The sequence below is a fragment of the Centroberyx gerrardi genome, chromosome 11 (genome assembly GCF_048128805.1).
Source record: "Centroberyx gerrardi isolate f3 chromosome 11, fCenGer3.hap1.cur.20231027, whole genome shotgun sequence".
Lineage (NCBI taxonomy): Eukaryota > Metazoa > Chordata > Actinopteri > Beryciformes > Berycidae > Centroberyx > Centroberyx gerrardi.
Genome location: NC_136007.1, coordinates 19,741,067 through 19,765,035, shown reverse-complemented (window position 1 = coordinate 19,765,035; position 23,969 = coordinate 19,741,067). Strand labels below are relative to the sequence as shown.

Sequence of the window (23,969 nt, the reverse complement as noted above, 5' to 3'; positions counted from 1 at the left end):
CTCATGGTGTTCAGTTTTTGTTGAGACTGTGTCACAGAAGTGTTGATTCAGTTCTGTGGTCGTTTTTTAGGCTGCAGTTTTGTGATGTTTAGCAACTGTGAGCTTCAACTTGCAATCACTGTTCCTCTTTGCTGATGCAGTTTGTCCATGTTTGGCAAATGTTGTCATGATTTTCGAGACAGAATAATTTTGCAGTGGCTGTGACCATAGCACCTGCAATTTAGCCTCTTTGAAGATCTGTTAGTTGACTTATGTTGCTTTGAAAACTCACATATAAACTCTAAAATTGCTTTTAAAGCACATTCAATTTAATTTGACTCACCTGCGTAGCTGACTTTGTAATTGTGATTTAGTTTAAAGTTAAAGCCCATTTTTTTGTGGTGTTTCTGGTATTTTGTCTGCCTCCTTTAGCTTGAAGAATGCTTAAATTTGACATTTGAAAAGTTGTATGATCCTTGAATATTAGAAGCTTAATCGTTCAGAATGGTTGAATGCTGAAGCAGTAAATCACGTTGCATGTGAATTATCTAATTGCAACCCTTTCCTTTTTAATGACATTTGTTACTGTTGCTATAGAAACACACCCGTCACTTTCCAGGCTCTTTCGGAGGGAAACAGGAAGTTGTGGATGGAGGCCATGGATGGAAAAGAGCCTGTGAGTTTATTCTTTTTATTTTTATTTCATCTATTAGAATTATTGTTCTCCGAGATATTAGTTCTCTTCTTAACAAAACTGTTCTCCCATCAGAGAAAATTAATGCAAAAAGATGTACCTGCAATATGGAGTCAGTTACCTAGAAGGGGTGTCGATGGCTAATGTCAAATATAAAAACTCCCACACCTTTTGACTAAAAGAAAATAGAAAAATAAAGTATATCTTTTTTGTAAGACTTATATGGAGATTTTTCAGCTTCTTGACCAACCGCACCAAATTATATATATCTTATCCACACAAAATCAATCTAAGCAAGTATTAATACCTCAAAAAGCTGGACCACATTAGAGCATAAATTGGTGTTTAGTGTACTAATGTAAATGTTTCTGTTCATTGAATTTATGTTTTTAGGAAAACTATAGCATGGCTGTGCTGTTATTTCCAAATCCACTGTGTAGAGTTATGACAGCTCAGATGTGAAGAGATAGACATAGCTGTGAAACTTGTTATGCACATTAGGGCCTCCATCAGCGTATGGCTAAATGGTGACACCTGGTTAATAATAGCAGCTTGTTGAAAAAAGCTGAACAGTTCAGCTCAGGGCCTCAGAATGTCTCAGTCAGAAATTCAGAATAGACTTGCTGGTAGGAGGCTCTGGCATTGCATTCAGCAGTTTTGAGGCTATGAAATACAAAGTTGCCTTACTACCTCTTTCATATGTGGGCATTTTGGGTATAGAGTCATATGAATACAAAATATTCGATCAGTGCAGGATATATGGTTCAGTAATGGATGTCATGTGAGCCCAGGTACTGAGGCGTTGACGAGGAAATAAATGGTCGCTCTGCTGCCAGAGGATGTGAAAATAACAGAAGGCACGCTTTTCAGTGCCTCTTCCTGCGCAACTTCCCCACTGACTTCTGTATAGTGAAAATTTCACAAGACCCTTTGCACACACTTTGCCCAAATATTCTGAAGCAAAGCCCAAAAATCCACCGCACTGTCCCACTGCCAGGCAGACTCTCTGCGCTTTCATGTAGGCCAAGGATCAGCTCTATCAGATCCACACAGAGGTTGCTGGCGTTCTTTTAGAATGAACCGCTTCTGCCATGCCAACTCTGTCAACTTGTGTTCAGCTCTGAATGTCCTTCAGCCTTTGAAAAAGCTGGAGTGTAAAGTTTGATAGTTCTTCTACTCTTGAATGCTATTAGCATTTGTTCACATTATATATGGGAACTTTAGGGCCATTATACAGTACTACGTCAATGCAACCTTTTAACCCTGTGAATCTTCTTCAACTTAATATATTCTGCACTTTCTGAAACCTCTTCGTCCTCGGTGCGTCCTTCATCTCTTGAAACGTCCTCATCCTCTGCTGTCTCTCTCTGCTGATCTCTACTCTCAATTTCTAAATCCCTCAAATCGAGCACTTTACTCTGGAAGCTCGAGGGATTTTTTTGTACTTTTAATGCACAGCGGTAAATTCTTCCTCTCTGTCACTCTAGAAAGTATAATTTCTCCATCATACACCATCATAAACCTGGGAAGATGCACATTGGCAATAATTTCAGTGGTCCTTTGCCCATCAAAATCCCCATGTCTTGAAAAATAGCTCTGGTAGGTGCATGAAGCCGTGCAGAGAGCCATCGATGGCCCATACTGACCCCAGTCTCAACAGGGAGCCAGCTGCTGGTGTCTTTTCTTCCTGGAGCCATTTCAACCCTGATCAGTTGGCTTACCCCTAGTTTCTGTTTCAGCAAATTGGTCATGCCTCCAAACCAAGAAGTGGTTAACATGCATGAACCCGTATGCCAAAACAGCAAATGTTATTCCAGATATCACTTAACAGTTCCCTTTTCTATACACCCAAGCAACGGAATATTTTGGCAGCCAACTTTTTAGGCACTGAAATGAAAATAATCCTGCCAACGGTGGAAACAAGTGTTTTTTTCAATTAGTCAATTAGTCTTTTTTTCACTTTGCATCTATAGCCCGTATCTTTCAGTATTAAAACATAAAGCTCATACTGTTATAGCTAGCCTGCGATTTTATTTCATTGTGTTAGAATTAGGTAAGTAACTCAGAGCCTTGTGAAAATACAAAAACAGAACATAATTAGTTGAGTAAACATTTCTGATCATGTGAACTTCCTCCCAAAACTATAAACCATAGAGTCAACTCCCTGCTCTCTGAAGTCAACCTAGAAACAAAATGTGGAACTGCACCACTGACTTTTTGCTTTTTGGTTTTGTGTATGACAGAATTCTACAGAATCTGTATTTTCATTCCATTCTGTACGATCATCAGTGTGGATTTATAAAATACTAATCCACAGATACTAATAAAATCCACTGTGCTCTAAACCATGATGTATCTGCTCTGGGAATTTCTAGACTTGTCAAAATCATGACATTCGACTGTACACATGATCTCAATACAGTTCACTATACAATCGTACTATAGACAAAGATACAGATGGCTTCACAATTACAGTGTTGACAGACAACAATTTGTAGTTGCAAACAGATGGACATTGGATTGGGCGATAATAGCATGGTCTCCAGCAGCGCTCCATTCTTGGGCCAGTGGTTTTCCTGGTCCATATCACTGACTTAGTTGCTATTGTGGACAGCAGGGTGGGGTGGTGATGCTTCAGCTGGACGGCCTGGGCTCAATCCCCTCTGACAACAAGCATCCGCCCCGCCGTGTCCTTGAACGAGACGCTGAATCCCCACCAGACCTCCCAGTGGAGAGGGGCAGGCAGAAAGACACATTTCTCCTTTAGAGATCAAAGGGATGAAAATAAATCAGCTACTCATGGGGAACAATTTGACAAAACTTTAATATAAAAAAAACAACATGTTTGATGCCGTCTGATTGGTCTATGGGCTCTAGCTCTATATTTTGATGCTACTGAATATATTTATTGTTCAATAGCATCAATCCTGTAACACTGATGAAGGCTATATGCAGTGGAAACGCATTGATTTTAATATTGGAGCTTTGTCATATTGTTCCGCAAGAATAATAAAGTAGTCTTTTCATTCCTTTGGTTTTTTTTGATTCATGCACCTTGGTGGAGCTGCATTAGGGATCAATAAAGTTTCAAAAAAGAAATCATCCATACGTGCTCCATAAGGGATCCTCTTTTGTCAGATGATACAAACTTGATTTTGTCGCTCTCTTCACTTACAGCTGAAACAAGTGCTTGCTTTGGTATTGTCATCACTTTAACAGCAAAAAAACAAAAAATACTGTGGAACAAGGGCCTGATCATACATTGGAAAAGTGGAATTAGTTTCATCAACCAGATTCCTGGGAGTCATGATTGATCAAACTGGATTAGAGCTGGAAAATCTTTTGGTATATCATTCAGTTCAGACACGTCCCCTAACTTTATTATATTGTAATCTGGTTTACCGTTATACATATCAACCAGAAACCCTTCCCTTGCCTTGCACACCTTACTGTCAATTGAACACACAAGTTCACACTCACAACACACTCTTAAAAACCTGATTTTGGATTAGACAGTTTTCAGTTAGACCCAGAAGATCTTGACTGTGGAATAGTTGCATTCACATTGGCAGTGAATATGCATCGCATGCTTCAAGTTTTCCTCCAGTAACACAATACACACATTCTGTCTCCTCCTCCTCCTCCTCTCTTTCTCTCCTTAAACACACGCACATGTATTTGTGTTTCATTGTCTCACCCACACTTGACATTTCTTCTCTCCTTTTTTCAATTTTTATTATTTGAATGTGCGCATAAACCAAACCTACACTGGAAGATGTGTCTATTTTCCCCATAAATTACCCCGGATACCGTCACTGTGTCCGTGAAGTCGGCCTCCTATTTACTACCAGCACAGCAGCTTCGTGTCTTGGTGCCATCATTAAGTGTTTTTTTGGCTCTCATCTTTAGCTTTGAGCGAGACTTGCTGATGTTCATTAATCATACCAAACTGCCCAAGATCACAGGAGTAAGAGAAAATTGAATTGATGAATTCTGTTTTCCACAAGTCCCACAGTCCTCACTTTCCTTTTACATTGTTTTCTTTTTAGATCTATCACTCCCCAATTCACAAGCAAGCTGAAAGTAAGTCAGTCATCATTACCATCACAGTCTCAACTTATGGTTTATTTCATTGTTGTGTTTCAGTCTACACCACATTATTGACCACCACATATTGAATGTATCTGTATTCATGTTTTTGCTATGAACAGTATTGTTTAAAAACGATTCTTTGCTGTTAAATTTGCTCATTTTGCTTCTTTTCATCCTCATAGTGGAACTGAATGAAATCGGATTCAAGTTTGTGCGAAAGTGCATCAACTATGTTGAAACAAAAGGTAAAGGACGTCTCATCAAATATTGCTTCATCCCAGCCGTCTCCAGGTCTGTTAGTTTGCTTATTTGCCTTAAGGGGGCACAGTTGAGTCATACTGTAGGTTGTGTGTTGATGCCACTCTTGCATTCTGCATGAACTCTTGGGAAAAATAGTTGGAATGTCGCTCATTATAATGCTGAGTCATGGTAGTGAACTTCAGTTTGTGTAGAATTTTAATTACCACATCTTACCTTATATCATCGATTAATTTCAGCACACATGTATAAGGTTTGGGCAAATGTTTCTCAAGCAGAGTAATTTACAACTGCTGTTTCACAAGAGATTTGCATAGAGGAGCGAGTCATTTTTAGGGGTGTAATTTGATACCTTAAGCACTGAATGTTGTACAGCCTGAAATTTAGTTTAATGAGGCATTCAATATCTGGAAGGAACATCTGTATTTTAACTGCTTATACAGGCACTGAGGAAGAGCATGCGGTACATTTCCATTGCTGTGTATTTCTCCAGTATACACTCCCCCCCTTTTTTTCCTCCCCCACTCCTCTTTCCAGGAGTCACACAAGAAGGAGTGTACAGAACAGTTGGCAGCAACATCCAAGTGCAGAAGCTTTTAAATGCCTTCTTTGGTAAGGAAATCTGTCCCCCCTTCCATTGACTGTGCTCCTCAATTAGGCTTGTCTACCTGACAATATTACATTAAAGGGTAACTTCGGTATTTTTCAACCTGGACCCTATTTCCCCATCTTTTTGTGTCTAAGTGACTAAAGGGGACAACAATTTTTGAAATTGGTCCAGTATTGAGCGAGATCGCTTCAGCCGGCAGCCGCGAAACGAGCTACAATGTAATCCGACGGGGCAAATCGCACCGTCAACGTTTTTCTTTACCTTTCGCTTGATCCGGTCTGTGTGTAACTTCCTGCAACAACTCAACTCTCGCGAGACTTGAGCGAGACTTGGTTACACACAGACCGGATCAAGCGAAAGGTAAAGAAAAACATTTCATTTCTCTGTAGGGTCCTTTCCATAATGTTGTCAGACACGTATAATAACAATCTGAGCCTGTCAGTGGCAAAAACAAGCACTTTTAGTGGACGTACATTGACGGTGCGATTTGCCCCTTCACTCCAATTGCGATTTTGGCATCTAAAATGATCTGATGCTTACTCTTTAACTAAAAGTCAGGATGGGTACTTTTAAAACTCAGTCCATCAGATTGAACTAACTACCTGGATAATATTTAATCAGTTGCGCAACCAATTCAATTACGACAATTCTTTTGTCTGCTTTGCAAAATACAAATGGAGATTGAGGGTGCTCAACTCAAACCCCAAAGAAAGAGGTCCAAAGTGAAAACACTGAATAGAATAGCAAGAATAGCCAGCACTGTTAGAAAATGAATGAGCTGTGTTTTCATTCATTTTTGAGGACATTTGTGTGCTATTCTTTCAGTCTTTGATAACTATACAATTTAGTCCAATTTCTACACAATCATTTAAATAGGATTATCATCATCCTCTACATTCCTGGTTAACCATCATTTAAAATTGAAATAATAAAATTAAAAATGAAAAGTTTTTCTTTACCTTTCGCTTGATCCGGTCTGTGTGTAACTTCCTGCAACAACTCAACTCTCGTGAGACTTGAGCGAGACTTGGTTACACACAGACCGGATCAAGCGAAAGGTAAAGAAAAACGTTTCATTTCTCTGTAGGGTCCTTTCCATAATGTTGTCAGACACCTATAATAACAATCTGAGCCTGTCAGTGGCAAAAACAAGCACTTTTAGTGGACGTACATTGACGGTGCGATTTGCCCCGTCGGATTACATTGCAGCTCGTTTCGCGGCTGCCGGCTGACGCGCTCTCGCGCAATACTGGACCAATTTCAAAAATTGTTGTCCCCTTTAGTTACTTAGACACAAAAAGATGGGAAAATAGGGTCCAGGTTGAAAAATACCGAAGTTACCCTTTAAGTTAAATATCATTTGTAATTATTGCAATATTTGCAAATATTCTGGCATCTTTATTGCCATTGTTTGGAATTCAATATTATGACTATCTAGCCTCACTTTTCATACCTGTTTATATTTTTCTGTCTTACTCTGATTTGAAGCAGACTATTTAAAAATTCTTTGCACATTCTATAAGATAGCCAGTTACTTTCACCAGAGTCAAGACACTTTTCTCATAAGCTGTTTACAAGGGATTCAACATAAATGGTGTGTAGTATTTTTCTAATTGTTTGTTTTTGATCTCTTCCTTCATAGACCCAACATGCCCAGGAGACGTGGATTTCCACAGCAGCGACTGGGACATTAAAACCATCACAAGTGCCATGAAGTTTTATCTCAGGTGTGTTTTGTGTGTGGATAGGGGAAACATAAGGTACTGTACTCTAAAATATAGAGCGGTATAGTTTCAAATGTATGGCTATCTGTGACTCAGAGGATCACACTGACATCTTTAAGTTTTTATTTTCCTCATCTAACTTTATGTCTCCATTTTGATGCTGGATTTCTATCAGGTTTGGTCTTCCTTGCTGAAAACTGCCTTGTGGCCAGCAAATTCCTGGTGCACCTGTTGTACTCGGAAAATAAACGCATTTCTGATCGAGTTGAATGTGACCCACATGGGCCGGCCAGTTGAGTTTATGTAAGCCTCCTGACCAGATGGGTATTTCAGAGAGCGGGATTTACTAGATTGAGATTGAACTCAAATGTCTCAATTTTTAATTTGCCATTCCACATTCCCTGCCCAAGTTGGACCAGGCTCATCAGTCTTGGTACGAGAACATGCAGCCTGACAGGTGACACTGCCAGTGCACTAGTGATATTTCATTGCGTATAAAAGGAAGTGGTGCTGCTACCAGCTTCCTCTTTGTGGACACTGCGTTTTCAGTTCAACATACAGCAGCAAGAATGTAAAAATTGAGGTGTCAGATGACTCTTTCTACAGTATCATTTGCAAGTTTCCTCTTTACATTTAATTCATATGTTTAAGTTTCCTGCAAACTCTTTCAGCCCTTGCCATTTTGCTCTTTGAATGCCAGGATTATGAGTTACACTGTAGTGTTTTTATCAGCTCTGTTTGCCTGTAGCAGCTAACAAAGAATCTTGTCCACTCAATCATGATCAATCATCATATTTCTGAAAGGCCATAATACTTAAAAGATACCACTATAGGCTGCTCCCCCTTCCAAAAACTCCCCTTGAAGTTGAGGAGTTATTGTGATAAAACTTAGGTTCTCATGTTTGAATGTTATTCTTGTGCTTCATCTTGATGTGTCCAAGCTATTTGTGGACCCCATTACAACTGATCTTAATAGCTAGTGTCAGAAAACCTTTTAAGGGGTGTAATTAAATAATTTAAATAATTGCAGATTGAGTGATGCTGGAGATATACTTTCAGTTTTCCATGAAATAATGCATGAAATTGACTTGGTCAACTAAAAAGTTTAAGAGAAAACAACAGTAAATTGCGCCCCCCCTTGAAGATTTCAAAACTACATTTTGTTGAGAGATTAATTAATGAAAATATTAGAAACTTTATTAAAGAAACATATGAAAAAATATTCTGAAACGTCAGAAAATTAAACAAATCAGTAGAGCCAAATATTCCTGAGGTCATGTCAGAAATGGATGAAATGTGATGAAACACTAAGGTTGTCTAAATAAGTTTGCTCTCCTCCAGTAATTCAAGCCACAAGATAACAAGCATATTGATTATTGTCTACAGTTTCCTGTGATGGTAGAAAAAGGGATTTTTCCAGGGAGTTGGAAATACACCGACTGTGAGCTGACTGCATCGACCTTCACTCCAATTGCGATTTTGGCATCTAAAATGATCTGATGCTTACTCTTTAACTAAAAGTCAGGATGGGTACTTTTAGAACTGAGTCCATCAGATTGAACTAACTACCTGGATAATATTTAATCAGTTGCGCAACCAATTCAATTACGACAATTCTTTTGTCTATTCTTTCAGTCTTTGATAACTATACAATTTAGTCCAATTTCTACACAATAATTTAAATAGGATTATCATCATCCTCTACATTCCTGGTTAACCATCATTTAAAATTACGTAAATTTTTTTCTTTAACAGTCTTGAAACCAAAATGCCTCGATAACCTGATTGATAGTAGTGAATTGCAGTTCATTTTTGTTTCTTTCTGCTATCCTGTTACATAAAATGGTTACGCCTCATTCCTGCGAGCAAATCGTCTACACATGCTCAACAGACAAGACATTTGTGTTTACAATGCAGAACGAACCTCTGCAAGGGTTTTACAACAAGTTTCTGTTGCAAGCACCAGTTCTTTTTCATCATACACAGTAATCCTGTGATCATACAACCTGGTTCCACGGCCTGAACAACATTTTCTCTTAAAGGAATACGCTCTCAGGCCGAGCAGCTGTTGAACTCTTACTCTCTTATGTGAGCCCCACCACACTGAGGTCAGGCTCGGCGACAGAGCAGCGCTCCTCAAGCTGAGAGGGGTTTAAGTGTCTTACTCAAGGACACTGCAGCAGGGTGGATACTTGCTAACAGGGGGCTTGAACCTGGGTCCCATAGGTGAGGGATGGTCTGTCTACCTACTAGACCTCCCTGCTGGAGATACTGGACAAAAGAGTCCTAAATTGAACTATACACCACGAGCCATGCTTGTGGCTCTCATTTTATTTGCTTATGTAACCAGTGAGCGCTGTTTTTTGCCAGTCTTGTGTTTGATGTGGTGAGTTAGATTACACTGGTCTTCATGTTTAAAAGATTGTTTGTGTTTGTCCGCAGGAGTCTGTCTGAGCCTCTGATGACCTACGGTCTACACAGAGACCTCATTTTAGCTGCAAGTAAGACATGTTTTGGAAAAACCCTGCTCTGAGTTTGCCAAGTTTTATTTGTGCCCAACTTAATAAAAAGTCAGAAGTCACTATGTTTATGTGATGACATGACATGATAAATTTAGACGTGGCATTATAAATGGGTCTCAAGTGTCCGCATAGAATCTGACTGGTGTTTACTGCACAAAATGTGTCATCAGCATCACAACATTCCCTTGCAGAACTTGTCTGCAGCATCTCTCAGGCATTAGAAAGGTTGCAACTCAACATGCACTTTTGATTCAAATTTGACCTCGCCCATTAGGGGAAAAATGGGGGAAAAATTGGTTCTCAATTGTTCACATTTACATTCATGTTGCACTTCTGCAAGTCTACATGATTTCTTATTGCAAAGATGAGGACAAATACTAAAATAATCAGTGTTGCACAGCATGTACTACTTATCTTAACTTACTTTTCCTTGTATGGTCATACATGCATAGAAAACAGTTTACACTTTGTTTTAATGAGGCTACAAACTATTTCTGATCACCTTAACTTTCACTGCATAACCACCTGGAAAAAAGAAGGGATGCCAGGTATAAAAGGCGTCTTTTTAATTCATCCATCTACTGGAGTTTCCTTAGATTTAGCGGGGAATCCAGCTAAGCTCCTAAAGTGGCTTTAGATTCCAACACATGCCAGGATTTAATATTGAGAACCAAATGAAAGGTTATTTACTAGTCGATTCATTGTGCATTAATACTACATCAGTATGGGTTCAGCAGTTCAACAGGCTGAAAGAGGAGAGAAAATCCTCCTACGTCTTCTCCGCACTGTAAATGAAATCTGAACCCGCCTTCTCCTTTTTCTGTCACACAACATCTATGTAAAAAAAGAAAAACAAATGAGTATAATTCAAGACTCTTAGGTCTCTCAGACAACCGGCGGCTTCAGTTTCTTGGAAATGTCAGTCATATGTTGTGTGGGGTTTCCCGTCATCCTGCCTCATAACTTTGGCTTGACACATGCTTTTATTACTCTGAACCCATCGTCACAGTGTGGGTGTGCCCAACTCGGTGTTGTGATTGAACATCCCATGATTATATGACAACCATATAATTTATTTTTGTACTCAACACTAATCCTCTTGAGACTCGCTTCCTTGTCCCCAGCACACATGGTGGTATTTGTTTCAAATTACACCACAAAGACGCAAAACAAAACCTATGAAAAAGACTATGAAGATTTCAGTAAATCATGTATGTGTTTATTACAACAGCATTTATTAGATACGACTAAAAATACTATACTGCTACTTTTTGATCTAAATTATTTATTTATGTATGTAAAGTGATTTTCATACCAGGGACTGCAGCCTTTATCACTTCAAGAATTCATTTTCTCTTTTGCATGCTTGCCATATCTCTCTTGTGTTACGTGTTTATAATTTACAGTACGTACATATACATATTGCATGCTCTGTATGTATGCCATTTAAGCAAATCTTCCGTTTTGTTTGTATCGTAGAGTCAGATAATCTGGACTTTCGACTCAGTGAAATTCATTCACTTGCCTACAAACTACCAGAGAAGAATCGGGAGATGCTAGAAGTGCTGATTCAACACCTGGTCAAGTAAGGGCTAACTCTCTCTCAACGTCCCACTGTTACGATGTGCTGTAGCTTCTCCTCCTGAGTGATGCTGCTCCTGAATGACCCACAGTATTCTTGTTTTGGCAGTCTGTGTTAATGTGATAATATTTCTGTGAAGTATTGTAAAATACCTCTAGGTATTTTGGAATATAGTACCTATAACTATCTTTCAGAAATAAGCTGTTAATGATATTGAGCTTACTTATTACTCGTTCCTAAATTAGATATTTTGCTTTTGAAAGCAGGAAATGTTAAATCTTTTATAAGTTAATGCGTTAATAATTTTTAACTGTCTGTGGTCTACATGTCAGTCGCATTTCGGCTCAACCCAACTTGATATTTGTCAACAGTGTTTGCAGCCACAGCCAGGAAAACCTAATGACCCCGTCAAACATGGGAGTAATCTTTGGACCCACACTGATGAGAGCAAAGGAGGAGACTGTGGCGGCCATGTTGGATATTAAGTTCCAGAATATTGTCATTGAGATTCTGATCGAGGGCTCCCAAAAGGTACATTTTCAACAGAGGTTACAAGCTCTTTCCCATGTCTAAGCCAAAGAATTTAAATCTTATCAAACAAACAAACTCTTTGAGTGACATTTGATTTGAATGATAGGAATCTGGTTCTAAATATGTTTATTGTTTAAAAAAAACAACACATTTATATCTTTTTTATTTTACATTGTGGACAGTGATGACAGTGTTTTGTTACCACACAAAAGTCCTTTTGTTAAAATCACTCTACAACAGTAACAATAATTTAAAATCTTTTTTTCTACTTTCTCTTTTCATTTGGTTAACTGAGTAAACGGCAGTATGTGTTTTAGTGTTTGAACAAAATGTCATTGGTGTGATTGCAGATCTTCAGCGTTATGCCAGAAGACAGCGCCGCCCCGCCTGTCCCTCCTCCGCGCATCACGCCGAGGAAACGCCAACCAATCACAATTTCCAAGCGGCCGCCCAGAGTCTACCAAGCTCTTAATCAGGACCAGGTCCACAGCACAGAGAGTAATTATCAGCCTCTTCTGGCCTAATCATCCTCATCATCATCAACATTATACCCCTCTTGTCTGTTGGATGCACGGTAGTTTATTTTCAAGATATTTTTAAGATTTTTGCAGGAAGATTTATATTACAACACACCTTCCATGTCACCTAGCAGAGTAGAGACTTGGCATGGTATTTTTCACTTAAGAGCTTTTTGTCACTGAAATTCAGTTTATTTTGTTGCATCAAATACTTCCTTCCTACTTCCTACTTGCCTCAAGTTAGATCATGTTATTTCTATCTTTATAAACCCCTTGGTTAAGTGGGTGTGACCCAGTCCTCTCATACACTGTGGCAGAGAGATTTGGAACACCTGCAACTTGTCCTCCCTGCATTGTGTGATATTTCATTTACTGCCTGGTATAGCCAAATAACCAGCTCTGCATGGCTTGACACCACGGCTAACCACGCCTGTCTCAATGCATCCTAACCTTTGGATCGTGCATATAGTACTTGAAGTCAGGCTTGCCATGTGACTATACTATGTGTTTGATGCTTTCTGGATAATTAGTTTATTGTTCTGTCATTTAACCATTGCATTTCATTGCTATACCAATTGATGTATTAACCAATTCCACTGGTGAACTAAAACTTATTTTATTTGCATGTTAAAAGCTGTTGTGCTCATTCATTTACAGTGTAACTGTTGTATCTATTCTTAGGGGTTTCCCATAAGATAAGATAAGATAAGATATCACTTTATTACTTAGCAGGATTGTTTTAATTAGCATATTAAAAGGAATTTGTATTTATAGGCCTTTCTAACTTCATTGAAAAAATATTCAAAAGTGCAGCACAGGACTGAGGTCTAAAGTTATTTAGGTAGCAAGTTGTAAGAACATCCATCACATCCTTCATATGAATGTTGTTTTAACTGTCGTGTTGCTGCTCTCTAACAGATGGCCAAAATGACAGCTCTCTACATGGCCACAGACCACAGGGGGCGGACATGGACGGGGACGGCCCGACGAGCCCCACACCCCTCCAGCGGACAAAACCTGCAGGCTGCGCTCCACTGATTCCAAGAGAACCTCCTCCGAGGCAAGCTCTTCTGCCCAGACCAGCTTCTCGTCAGCATTCAGACTGTGATGTTGGCAAAACGGTCGCAAGGATAGACGATACAAGGCAAAGGCCGGATCCTGCATCAGCAGCAAACGGGGAGTCTGGTATCACTGTGAAACGAGCGCTGTCCGTCCAGAGCAGGAGACCACCTCCCTTTGGCACAGCAGCTGTCAGAGAAGGTATGACATTCCCTCTTATATAAAAATGAATCCAGCCTGCTCTGGGGCTCTGTGTAGGATTTAAAAAAAAAAAAAATTGTGAGGACAAAGGGATCTAGTGTAATTTGAAAAGCAAGTTGTGATGCGTTGGTCAGATGATGTGTGTGTGTGTGTGAGGACATCAGTTTTGGTCAGTGTTGGACATACAGTATTGGAGCCAGAAAAGAAGATGTTACAGTAGTCAGCTTGTCAATTTAAGAAAACATAACGCTGAGGCAATGAGAGGAGTGTCCTGAGCCTGGTGATATAGCAGAGGTGACAGAGGGAAGTCTTAGTTATATTGGCGATGGCTATATGGAGGGATGAGGGGATACTAGTTAGAATGATTTCAGTCTTGGAGCAGATGGGTTTCAGGTGACACAAAGATCTTGGGCTCTGTCCTGGTGTTTCCCCCATGTGGCAGCTGTTTGAAGGAAAGATTTTTGACCTCTTATTTCAGAACTTCTCCTCTACTTAGAATATTCTCAGGTAGCTCTGGAGATCTTCAACTGCCTTATTGGCTTGTAGCTCACTGTGGCTACATCTAGGGATTCAGAGGGGCCTTATCTATTGTTTTTATAGTAATAATAATAATAACAAATAATAATAGTAGTATTGCCATTGTTGCTCTTCCATCAGATTTCTTGAAAAACAAAAAAGGCCCTCAATTGTTTCAGTTTTTAAATTACTGGAAATTGGTCATCAGCAGGAAATCAAATGAGGGACGGTTTAACATCATAGGTTACGCTAGCGTAGCAAAGATGGATTATAGGTACTCCTCCAAGCTTGAGCCCTCTGAAGGGATGTGCGCATGTGCGAATAGTCAGTTTTTCCTCTGCTCCTCTTCCCCCTGCTGTGCAACACAAACTGAAGTTTGTAATTTAGCAGCAACCACAGTGGATTCGTTCGGAATTGTTTTCGAGGTATAAGTAGCGCCCTTCAGCAAGTGCTTACTTGGAATCTATTCACTTTGTGAGCCATGACATTTTTTAGCCTTGACTCTCCCATGACTCACTATGCAAATCTGCACATGATGAATCAATGAATGTTATTTACTACAATGCATTTCAAAAGTGTTAAGATTAGATGTTTCCTAGATGTTTGAAGCTCTATCCCTGAAGCCCTGAAGCCCTCTATCCCATTCCAATACAGCTCTTAACCCCACAGCCTCAAGTCTTCCACATTCCCATTCTTTTGCACATTCCCAGCACTGTTGCTTGCAGCTAAATTATTCTTATTCTTGTTTTCAGGAGATTGCGATGGTCTGAACAAAACAAAGTCCCCAGAGAAACATGCCATTTGTAGACCCCCAGTCAGGCCTCCTGAGCCCCCGACCCGATGCCCTGCTCCACCTAAGAACCCAAGTGCAGCCAGCAGTGAGCCCACTCCCGCATCCTAGTAAGTACTCTGCAGAGATACACTCAACAACCACTGTATTAGGTGCACCCCCTGTTTACACAGACAGCTCACTCCTCCAGACAGTGAGTCGGTATAAATAAAGCATTATGTATAAAGCATGCAGACAGTGTCAATTGTTTCAATTCATGTTTGACTAAATGTTAAAATGGCTTGCCTGATTTAAGGAACCTGGTGCATGGTAAGATTGTTGGTGTCAGATGTGCTGGTTCCAGCTTCTCAGTCTGGCTGCCCTCATGGTATTTTTGTGCACTATAGTGTCTAGACTTATAGAGGATGTTGCCATAAACAAAAAACATCTAGTCAGTGAAAACGTCTTGTTGATGGCAAGACTCATTCTAACTAACAGGTGGGCCACAAGTATGCAAATAACAGCTCGGTACAACAGTAATGTGCAGAAGGGCATCATAGAACGTATGATGCCCTTCTGCACATTACGTACAACTCTTTAAGTAGTTTCCGCTCCTGTCAGCTAAGAACTCATAGGTGAAGCTACAGTGGTCCTTTGATTACCAGAGCTGGATGAGACAAAAGGAAAAAAATTGGCAGAACTTTGAAAAGGGATCCTGGCTAAATGTATTTTTCATCTCATTATATTACGGAAGAGGATCAGTGCCACAGAATTATGAGTTTTTATTTATTTCTCTAGACCCTTTATTTATACAGGGAAAGCCCAACTGAGACCTGGGTCTCTTTTACAGTGGTGCCCTGTTAAAGTCAGAATTCTGAATTAGGGGAATAGTTCACCCAAAAATGAAGATTCTGTCATTATCTACTCAGCCTCATGCCAGTTGAAACACAGGTGAAGTTAGTCCATATAACACAGGGAGGTTGCCAGCACAACTCCGTAGCAGCCTTCTCCAACACAACCAATGTCAATGGTGGCCAGATCTTTAGAGTTCCAAAAACGGCAAAAGAATTACCAGAAAATTACTCCATACAGCTCGTGCAGCAGCATCCATCTCTTCTGAAGCCTGTCTGACTTTAATCTCAGAATTCTGACTTTAATCTCTCTTAGAATTCTGAGATTCATTTTAGAAGTTAACATGTGGCCCAAATCCTTTTCCGTGTTACATTGAGGGAAACCTGAAAAAAAAGATTGACAGAACTTAGAAATTGTACTTTAAAACCATTTTTTGCTTTAAGTTAAAGACATCGGATATCAGTACAAAATATTGGCTATCGGCAGCTTCAGTCCAAAAATATCTGCCTTTGTATATCAGCCTTCAAAAACCAATAATGGTCGAACCCTTACATCTACAGGAACGCATGTGGATTCTGCTGTCACACACTGTTAGTTTGTATTTGTAGCCTTTGTATTTAGAACTTCTTAGTGAAAATGTCTTCAATACAATAAAATAAACATTCACACAGCATGTAGTGGAACAAAAGTGGTGCTATGAAGAATGCTACACTCTGATTTAAAATTTAATTTACGATGGAAAATATCTTTATTTGGAATGTCCATGTCAGTGATCTTCTCTTTTTTTTCCTGCAGTGTTGCCTCTAAAACAAAGTTTTTTGAGAATGCCTCCAGGCAAGTTGGCAGGTATGTTAAAAGCTGTTTTCTTTGTCTATACTGTTTACTTACAGTAAAGTAGATGATAGTGGATAAAACCAAAACTGACAAGTGAAGCATGGAAATTATTATGTCAAATGCACAGACAAAGCTGTGGCAGGGCTCTGAAAACTATGTGCATGTTCTGGTTAGTAGCTTTATATGCAGCACTGGGATAAGAAGCAATTTGTAGAGCCAGTGTGAAACTCTACAATTATGGCCGCAGGGCAAATGTCCGTCTCATAAATTCACCAAGCCCTCTTCAAGAATCTTGAAGGGTCCAACTTTGGCTGTACCTCCTCCCCTGCCTTCAGGGTTAAATTCAGAACCTGTCACACCCTGCCAGTCACTTCACTAGGTACAACTTGGCAGCAGTGGGACAAATGTGACCCGACCCAGAGCCAGTTAAACCGTAAGGAGCTTTAGGCAATTAATGTGGTGAACATTTGCCTTGTGCTCTGTTAGGCGCCAGAACTGCCTTTGCACATTTGGTTAAATTGCAAGGGGAAGGGCAACAAATAGGATAAAAGGAAGAACTTGGTACTTGCAGACTATACCAGTGGTTCTCAACGTGGGGTCCGGGGACCACCAGGGGTCCTTGAGGGGGGTTCCAGGGGGTCACCAGCAAATTGATGAATTGTTAAACTTCAGCATTATTTCATTGAACACAATCATATAAAGTAGAAGAATGACTATTTTGATCACAGTTTCACTGTTATCTCTCTACCTACAATACAAATAGTCATGGAATTCTGGGCAAAATCATATCTAACAAAAAAAATATTCTCAGATTTGGGTCCAAGAGAGAAAATCTCATCAAATGGGGGTCCGTGGCTCTAATGTGTAAAGAATTAGGGGTCCTTGATATGAAAAAGGTTGAGAATCACTGGACTATACCCTCAAAGACACCCACCTGGCCCATTGTTTCAAATGTTTTTTTTTTTTCTTTCTAATTTAGTCCATCAGTCTCTCCACCAGCATCGGCAATGACGAATGTAAAAAAAGAGGTGAGACCTACTTTGATTTTACGATTCATTTACTCATTTCCTGCAATCAATTTATCACAGAGTATCTATGTAATAGATTTAAAATTGCATTTTGTCCATGTAAATATGAAAGAGAATTCATGTTTTTTCACAATTGACACAGATCGTCTGTTTTTTGTTTTCTCAGAATTCAAGTTAAGGAGACTCGAAGCACCTCAAGCACCTGTATGTAACCTGTAGCCCTGTTGGTGGGAGCACACTGAGCTGGAGCGAGTCATGAATAATGAACTCAGTACAGCTGCAGTCAGTCAATATTGATCGTCTTGGATAGACTGGGAAAATGGCTCTTTTTAGAATCAAATGGTTTTGATTTCTTTTTCAACTCAGCAAACAGTAAGTATTGTGTTTCAAGGCAACACAGTAGCAAATTAACTTTTGGATAAGCTTGCAGTTCGAGTTGCAGCAGCGAGTTCGGTTTTTGATCATTATTCTTTATTTTTACTCCAAGTTGGGATGGAGTAAAAATATTTTCTTTGCCAGGTTTCATACCAATTGTCAATTATGCCAAATAATATTAAGATTATTTAGTCATTTTACAGTGTTATATAAATAGTATGTGAATGACTCTCGGCCAATTGTTTTGCTTTGTGGGGAACTAACTGCTGTAACTGGTTATGAAGGCTTACTTTGACCTTCTGTCTTGATGTTCATGTCACTCCAGAATGTATTCCACATTCCTCTTCTTTACTCACTTTTACACTCTACTTAACATTGCATGTGTTGTATGAAATGGATGTCCTAAAGAAGACGAATTGATTAGATTGACTCAATTAGTTTAATAATAATAAATAATAATTTTGATGTTCATTTCTAGATTCTGTGAAATGGACCATGTAATGGACTTGAGGCATAAATATTGCATGTCATTTCAGTGGATTTGGAGTGAGATATCAAAACCAGCCGCTTAGAGAAAACATTAAACGCCGTTAGTAGAATTAAATCAAATTAATAAAAATCATAATACTTCAAAAACAACGATGTATGCTTCAAAACAACGTGCCACACCAGGTTCCGTAATTTTGCTGGTATGAGAATAAAACGGAAGCTTCAAATGTCAAACCAACACTCAACATATTTCAGTTTTTCGAGAGACTGGCACATAGGAAATACTGCTGGTTCATTCGAGGAATCAGGTTCTATAAGCTAGTATTAAAACCGACCAAGGTAAAAGTGATCTATTGCTTATTGCTCTTTCTCTGATGTGGCACACCTGTAGGCTCGGGAAAGGCGAAGTTTCTTGTCGGAAAGCTTAATTTGTCAGCCCTACTCTTTGAACTTTGTTGGTGTTAAGTGTTAATTGCTGACATAGCCTTTTCTTCTACAGTGCCACTAAGTGAAATCTGTTCCTCAGAAGGTAAATCCAGATCTTGGGACTGTTATACAGTAGTTTTGTCTGTGAAAGCCAGTTTGACCTAGTCCATAATAGAAGTGTATCTGTCAGAGAAAGTGGCCCCATAAATTGAGAGATAACTTGAGTTATGAAAAAATAGTCGATAGTTTCTTTAAGGCATTCTTTTAAAATGTATATATAGTCTTCCACTTGCAGCCTGTATTTTAGTCAGTTCAGCTTTTATTTCCATTGAACATAATGTTAGTGTTGGGTGAACAGAAGTACAGTTATAAAAATATGGATAATATTGGGATAATAAACAAAACACAAAATCTAGATTTCCTACATACCTTTGTCACAGTACATTCCCTCACTTTTGATTTTAGTTTACACTGCACCTGATGTAGCCAGGTAGGTCAGGTTTTACAGTAGACCCCCTCGAAGTTTACCTTCATTTGTTGCACATCTAATGAATTGTTGGCACTCGATAGCAAGTTAGATATGAAACTGATTGTGTTACAGAAAGTGAGAATAACAACACTCCAGTTCTTTTTTTTATTGCTTTGTTCTTAAAATGATTTATATGTTTTTATTTTATAATTGTTTGGGATAACCCGACTTGATTAGTTTGTTTGTTGAATGTTTTTTTCAAAAAGGAAAATAAAATATGAAGAGTTGTTAGCATGGCTTGTGAATACTTTGATAAATAGATATTTTTTGTGAATGATATATATTTTTTGTGTATTACCATTTAGTTATCTACAATATTGCATGCTTTCAGTCTGTCAGTGAGCTGAGGTTTGAAATCAGTCCAGTCTTAATGTAAGGTATGAATGGGCCTTAACATGCAGTATGTTGTATATTGTGTGTAAGCTTAGTCTTACAAGCTCTCTTGAGGGAGATTGCGAAACTGTTCACAATATCTTTTACCTGCAAATTTGTCTTGACTATTGACAATTAACATACCACGGTTTCCCCTCGTGCAATCCTGCTCATATGGGGTTAAAAGTTTCTTGCTACTGGCTTTATGATGGCAGCCAGTATTTGTAGGCAACTAATTATATAACTATGTCATTGGCATAACAGTGAACATGTATGTTATGCTTGTGAATAAGACATCCAAGTTGACGCATGTAAAAGGGGGAATATGATGGGGCCCAAAATTGAACCCTGTGGGACCCCACATGTAATCCTGCTGAGGATGAAGATGAGTTGCCTACTGGATGTTGACTGAAAACAGTTCATTGGAAAGATAGGATTTAACCAGTGAAGAGCTATGACCCTGAGACCAACCTAGTGTTACTGTTGTTGTTTTGATTTAAATATTCCGATATGTGGGGCATTCTGGGGTCTCAGTTGGCCAAGGTGTATACAGTGTAACCGCAACATCCTGTTCCTGTTTCATCCTGTTTTAGGACCTTTGTTGCATGTCATCACTCCCACTCTCTCCAAATCTTTCCTGTCTCTCTCTACTGTATCAAATAAATGCAAAAAATGTGTATTTTCAGCACAACCTTGAACCATGATTGAGGGCTGAAGGGACTTTGAACTCTTTGTTTTTTTTTCCCTTAACCAGGTCCTTCCCTTACTTTGGATAAGAGCTTAGTTACATGCCTAAAATATGGATGTAATATAATGTAAATGTGATTGCTAATGTTTCATTGTCATATATTGAAAAGTTGGTTGAAACGCACACCAATATTAGAGGGGTGATGGCTCACAGGAACAGAAATTCAAAGTAAAAAGTTGTAGCCGCACTCCCATAGCTCCGATGCAGAATTCTTTATTGTGTAAAAACCAACGTTTCGACAGAAACCTGTCTTCGTCAGGGTATCATTGTCATATATGACAGAAGTACTACATGGACTCATGAAAGCTGACATAATGATTGAATCATTGGTACTCATGGTTGTGCCATGTAGTTGTCAAGCTCTTGTTCAGACATTTTGAATATGTTGTAAACTGTATACTGACAATCAGCAGGTGATGTCAGCGATGTTTGATGGCATGAACTTGAATGATGTTAGGCCATAGTCTCTGCCTTCCTCTACTAGCAGTAGAATCATGTCAAATTCATTAGTCTCTATTTTCTATTAAAATGTATTCAAACAGGCCAATAGTCTACATCATGTATCCTTAACCTGTGGCCTAAATTAAAACAACTTTCCTTAAATACAGTAGGATTTGTCTAACAAAACTTCTAACTCAGTTTTGACACAGTGGATATAAATTAGAATAAGGAATCATTATGAATAATTTGTACCCCAATGATAGCCTCATGCTTCTGAGTGGCTGACTATTCTTATGGCAGTTATAAATATGCTTCAGATGTTAAAAATGTTGTTATTCGGGTAACTGCAGTTTCACTTGAATTAATGTGATATCTTCAAATTAAAGGAAACATGTTTTATTATGTTGAAAGGGGATGCGTGAGGTGCATTTAAAAACCAGTCACCAGTGTACAGCTGCTGGAGGCGGATTATTTAAAAAAATTTGGATACACTCCCCAAGTTAAAAGTCAAGCCTCTCTATGCCAAGTCTGGGTGCAAATAACCTTCCCTGCATATCTCTTGGCTTATCTGAATAACATGCATGTGGAGCGAAAATGATGAAAAGTCCTCCAATGGAATTCACTACTCTAAATAATTTGTAGAAATGCAAAAACTTTCAAACACTCTCTAATCCCATCCGCAGTCAGAATTACTTTAATTGCTCTTAAAAGGTGATGCAACTTTACACTTTTGAAAAACACACAAATTGAAAAACACGCAAGTCACAAAAGGTATAAATCATACAAGAAATGACTTTCAAAGTCAAGTGTTCAGACATCAAAACAGACATTAAACTAATCAATATATACATAGGTATTGTATCATGTACAAAGAACCAGATGAATATATAGTACATTCAGCACATACCAGCTATTGTCCATTTACATTGTACAGTAATACAATGTAGCCGACTGCAATTAAATTATATTGTAATAACGGTATTAAAAATGTATGGGGCATCCTGGTGGCTCATTGAGGTGCACGACGTGCTGGCACTGGCATGGCTTTAGTTCAGCTCATGACTCTTGCTTTCATGTCATCCTCCCCTGTACGATGCATAATAAAGCTGCATTAAAAAAAGATCTAAAAAGTATTTACGGCTACGGTTAATTTGAAGGAAAAAGGGTAGCAGAAAGTTCATTGTCAGAATAGAGTGCAATCAAGAAATGAATGTTGCAGGCATGGAATTCATTTATTTCTATTTTATTAATCACTGAATGATTGTCACCTAAAACCTGAATTTTATCAAAACGTTAGCACGATGTGCTTACTTAAAATATTCACTTAGTTCAAATCTGAACTATTTCACTACTTTTGCAGTTGTGAAGTGCAATAAATATTCTATCATTCCATTCAGGTTGTTTCCATTGTAGTTGGGACTGTTGCTTGAGCCTTTCCCAAATGACAACGGACACATTTATTTAGGCTATATGTTTATTCGAATGTCAAGGGTATAATTAATTGTTCTGGTGGGGTCAAGTCTCATGGACTACTTGTACTTGTCCATAGCTATTCCCACCACACCCTCCCTTTAAATAGCAAATACTGTATAAAAAGACAAATGTTGGTATAGTTAGAAGACTGTTAAAAAAATTAGTGCAGTTGAAGCAATATACCCTTCAAGCTTCATTGAAATTTATGAATGAATCGTATACAAAAATACCGTGAAATTTACTTTCAGTAATAGTCTACCCAACGATGCACACTGACAGAATGTTATCATGCATTTGGACAGATAGTTCTGCGCATTGGACAATGATGACACTATCAATGGCTTACCAATCAATCTATTTACAACAGACAGACAATTGGAGGGACAAGTGGATGTCCATGCATTGCTTTTTGTAAAGCTAGAACTACTTACACAATTTTGCAAACACATGATGCATGCATCTACAAGTTTTTAAAGAAACATGGGATTGTTGAAAAGTTTGGAATTTACACATAGTTATGAAATAAGGTTGAAAGTCATTGAATGATGCAGAATAAGCCATGGAGGTTAAATTTGAATTTTTGTTTCCATTTGATCTTGGTAAGCATGAAGCAGCAAATAGGTGGCAAATCAGAGTTGGAGTGAAAGAACTTATTCTCTGCTGCAATTCTATATCATTTAATGAAAGTCACACTATCTCAGTCTAACTTAAAACTGCATCATGTAGCCGAAGTTGTATACAGTGCCTTCAGAAAGTAATTAACCCCCTTGATTTTTTCCCACATTTTGTGGTATTGCAGCCTGAAATAAAAATGGATTAAATTGAGATTTTTTTGTCAACAATGTATGTAAAATACTCCAAAATGACAAAGTGAAAACAAGTTTTTAGAAATTTCTGCAAATGTATTGAAAATGAAATACAGAAATAACTTATTTTAATTAAGTATTCAACCCCTTCAGTCAATACTTGGTAGAAACACATTTACAGCTCCAAGTCTTCTGGAATACATCTGTTCCTGCTTGGATCTGGATTTTCCTAGCCTGGTAAGATCATCCTGATCACGTGACCTCACATTCTGTTTCACTCCACGGATCAGTCTGGAATTCTAGCCGCCCACATCGATTTCCTGAAATTACAATGTAACCGGGCCAATCAGGGACTGCGTCGTAGTTGATGATGTGAAATACAGGCCGCCGCTGGCAAAACAGTAATGCCGTCTCCCGAAGCAACGAGCGTTAACATTAACGTTAGCGTTACAGTAAACACAGCCATAAGTACAGTTATTGCAGAAATGGACTCAATAACAACAATTAAACAAGAACAAGAGTATGCACTTGCGAGAGTTTC

At 38.7% G+C, this 23,969-nt stretch overlaps 1 protein-coding gene across 1 annotated transcript in view; it reads left to right on the top strand.

Moving 5' to 3' along the window:
* ophn1 (oligophrenin 1) overlaps positions 1-20,637 on the top strand; it is a 28,973-nt gene extending 8,336 nt beyond the window's left edge. The window contains exons 11-24 of the mRNA XM_071925425.2: positions 577-655; positions 4,723-4,756; positions 4,948-5,010; positions 5,561-5,635; positions 7,276-7,360; positions 9,800-9,858; positions 11,359-11,464; positions 11,833-11,992; positions 12,343-12,490; positions 13,429-13,770; positions 15,039-15,186; positions 16,703-16,753; positions 17,721-17,769; positions 17,936-20,637. Of these exons, the coding sequence (XP_071781526.1) occupies positions 577-655; positions 4,723-4,756; positions 4,948-5,010; positions 5,561-5,635; positions 7,276-7,360; positions 9,800-9,858; positions 11,359-11,464; positions 11,833-11,992; positions 12,343-12,490; positions 13,429-13,770; positions 15,039-15,186; positions 16,703-16,753; positions 17,721-17,769; positions 17,936-17,947 (1,411 nt within the window). The 3' untranslated portion in view covers positions 17,948-20,637. The remainder of the gene's footprint in view (positions 1-576; positions 656-4,722; positions 4,757-4,947; positions 5,011-5,560; positions 5,636-7,275; positions 7,361-9,799; positions 9,859-11,358; positions 11,465-11,832; positions 11,993-12,342; positions 12,491-13,428; positions 13,771-15,038; positions 15,187-16,702; positions 16,754-17,720; positions 17,770-17,935) is intronic.
* The last annotated feature ends 3,332 nt before the right edge of the window (positions 20,638-23,969 follow it).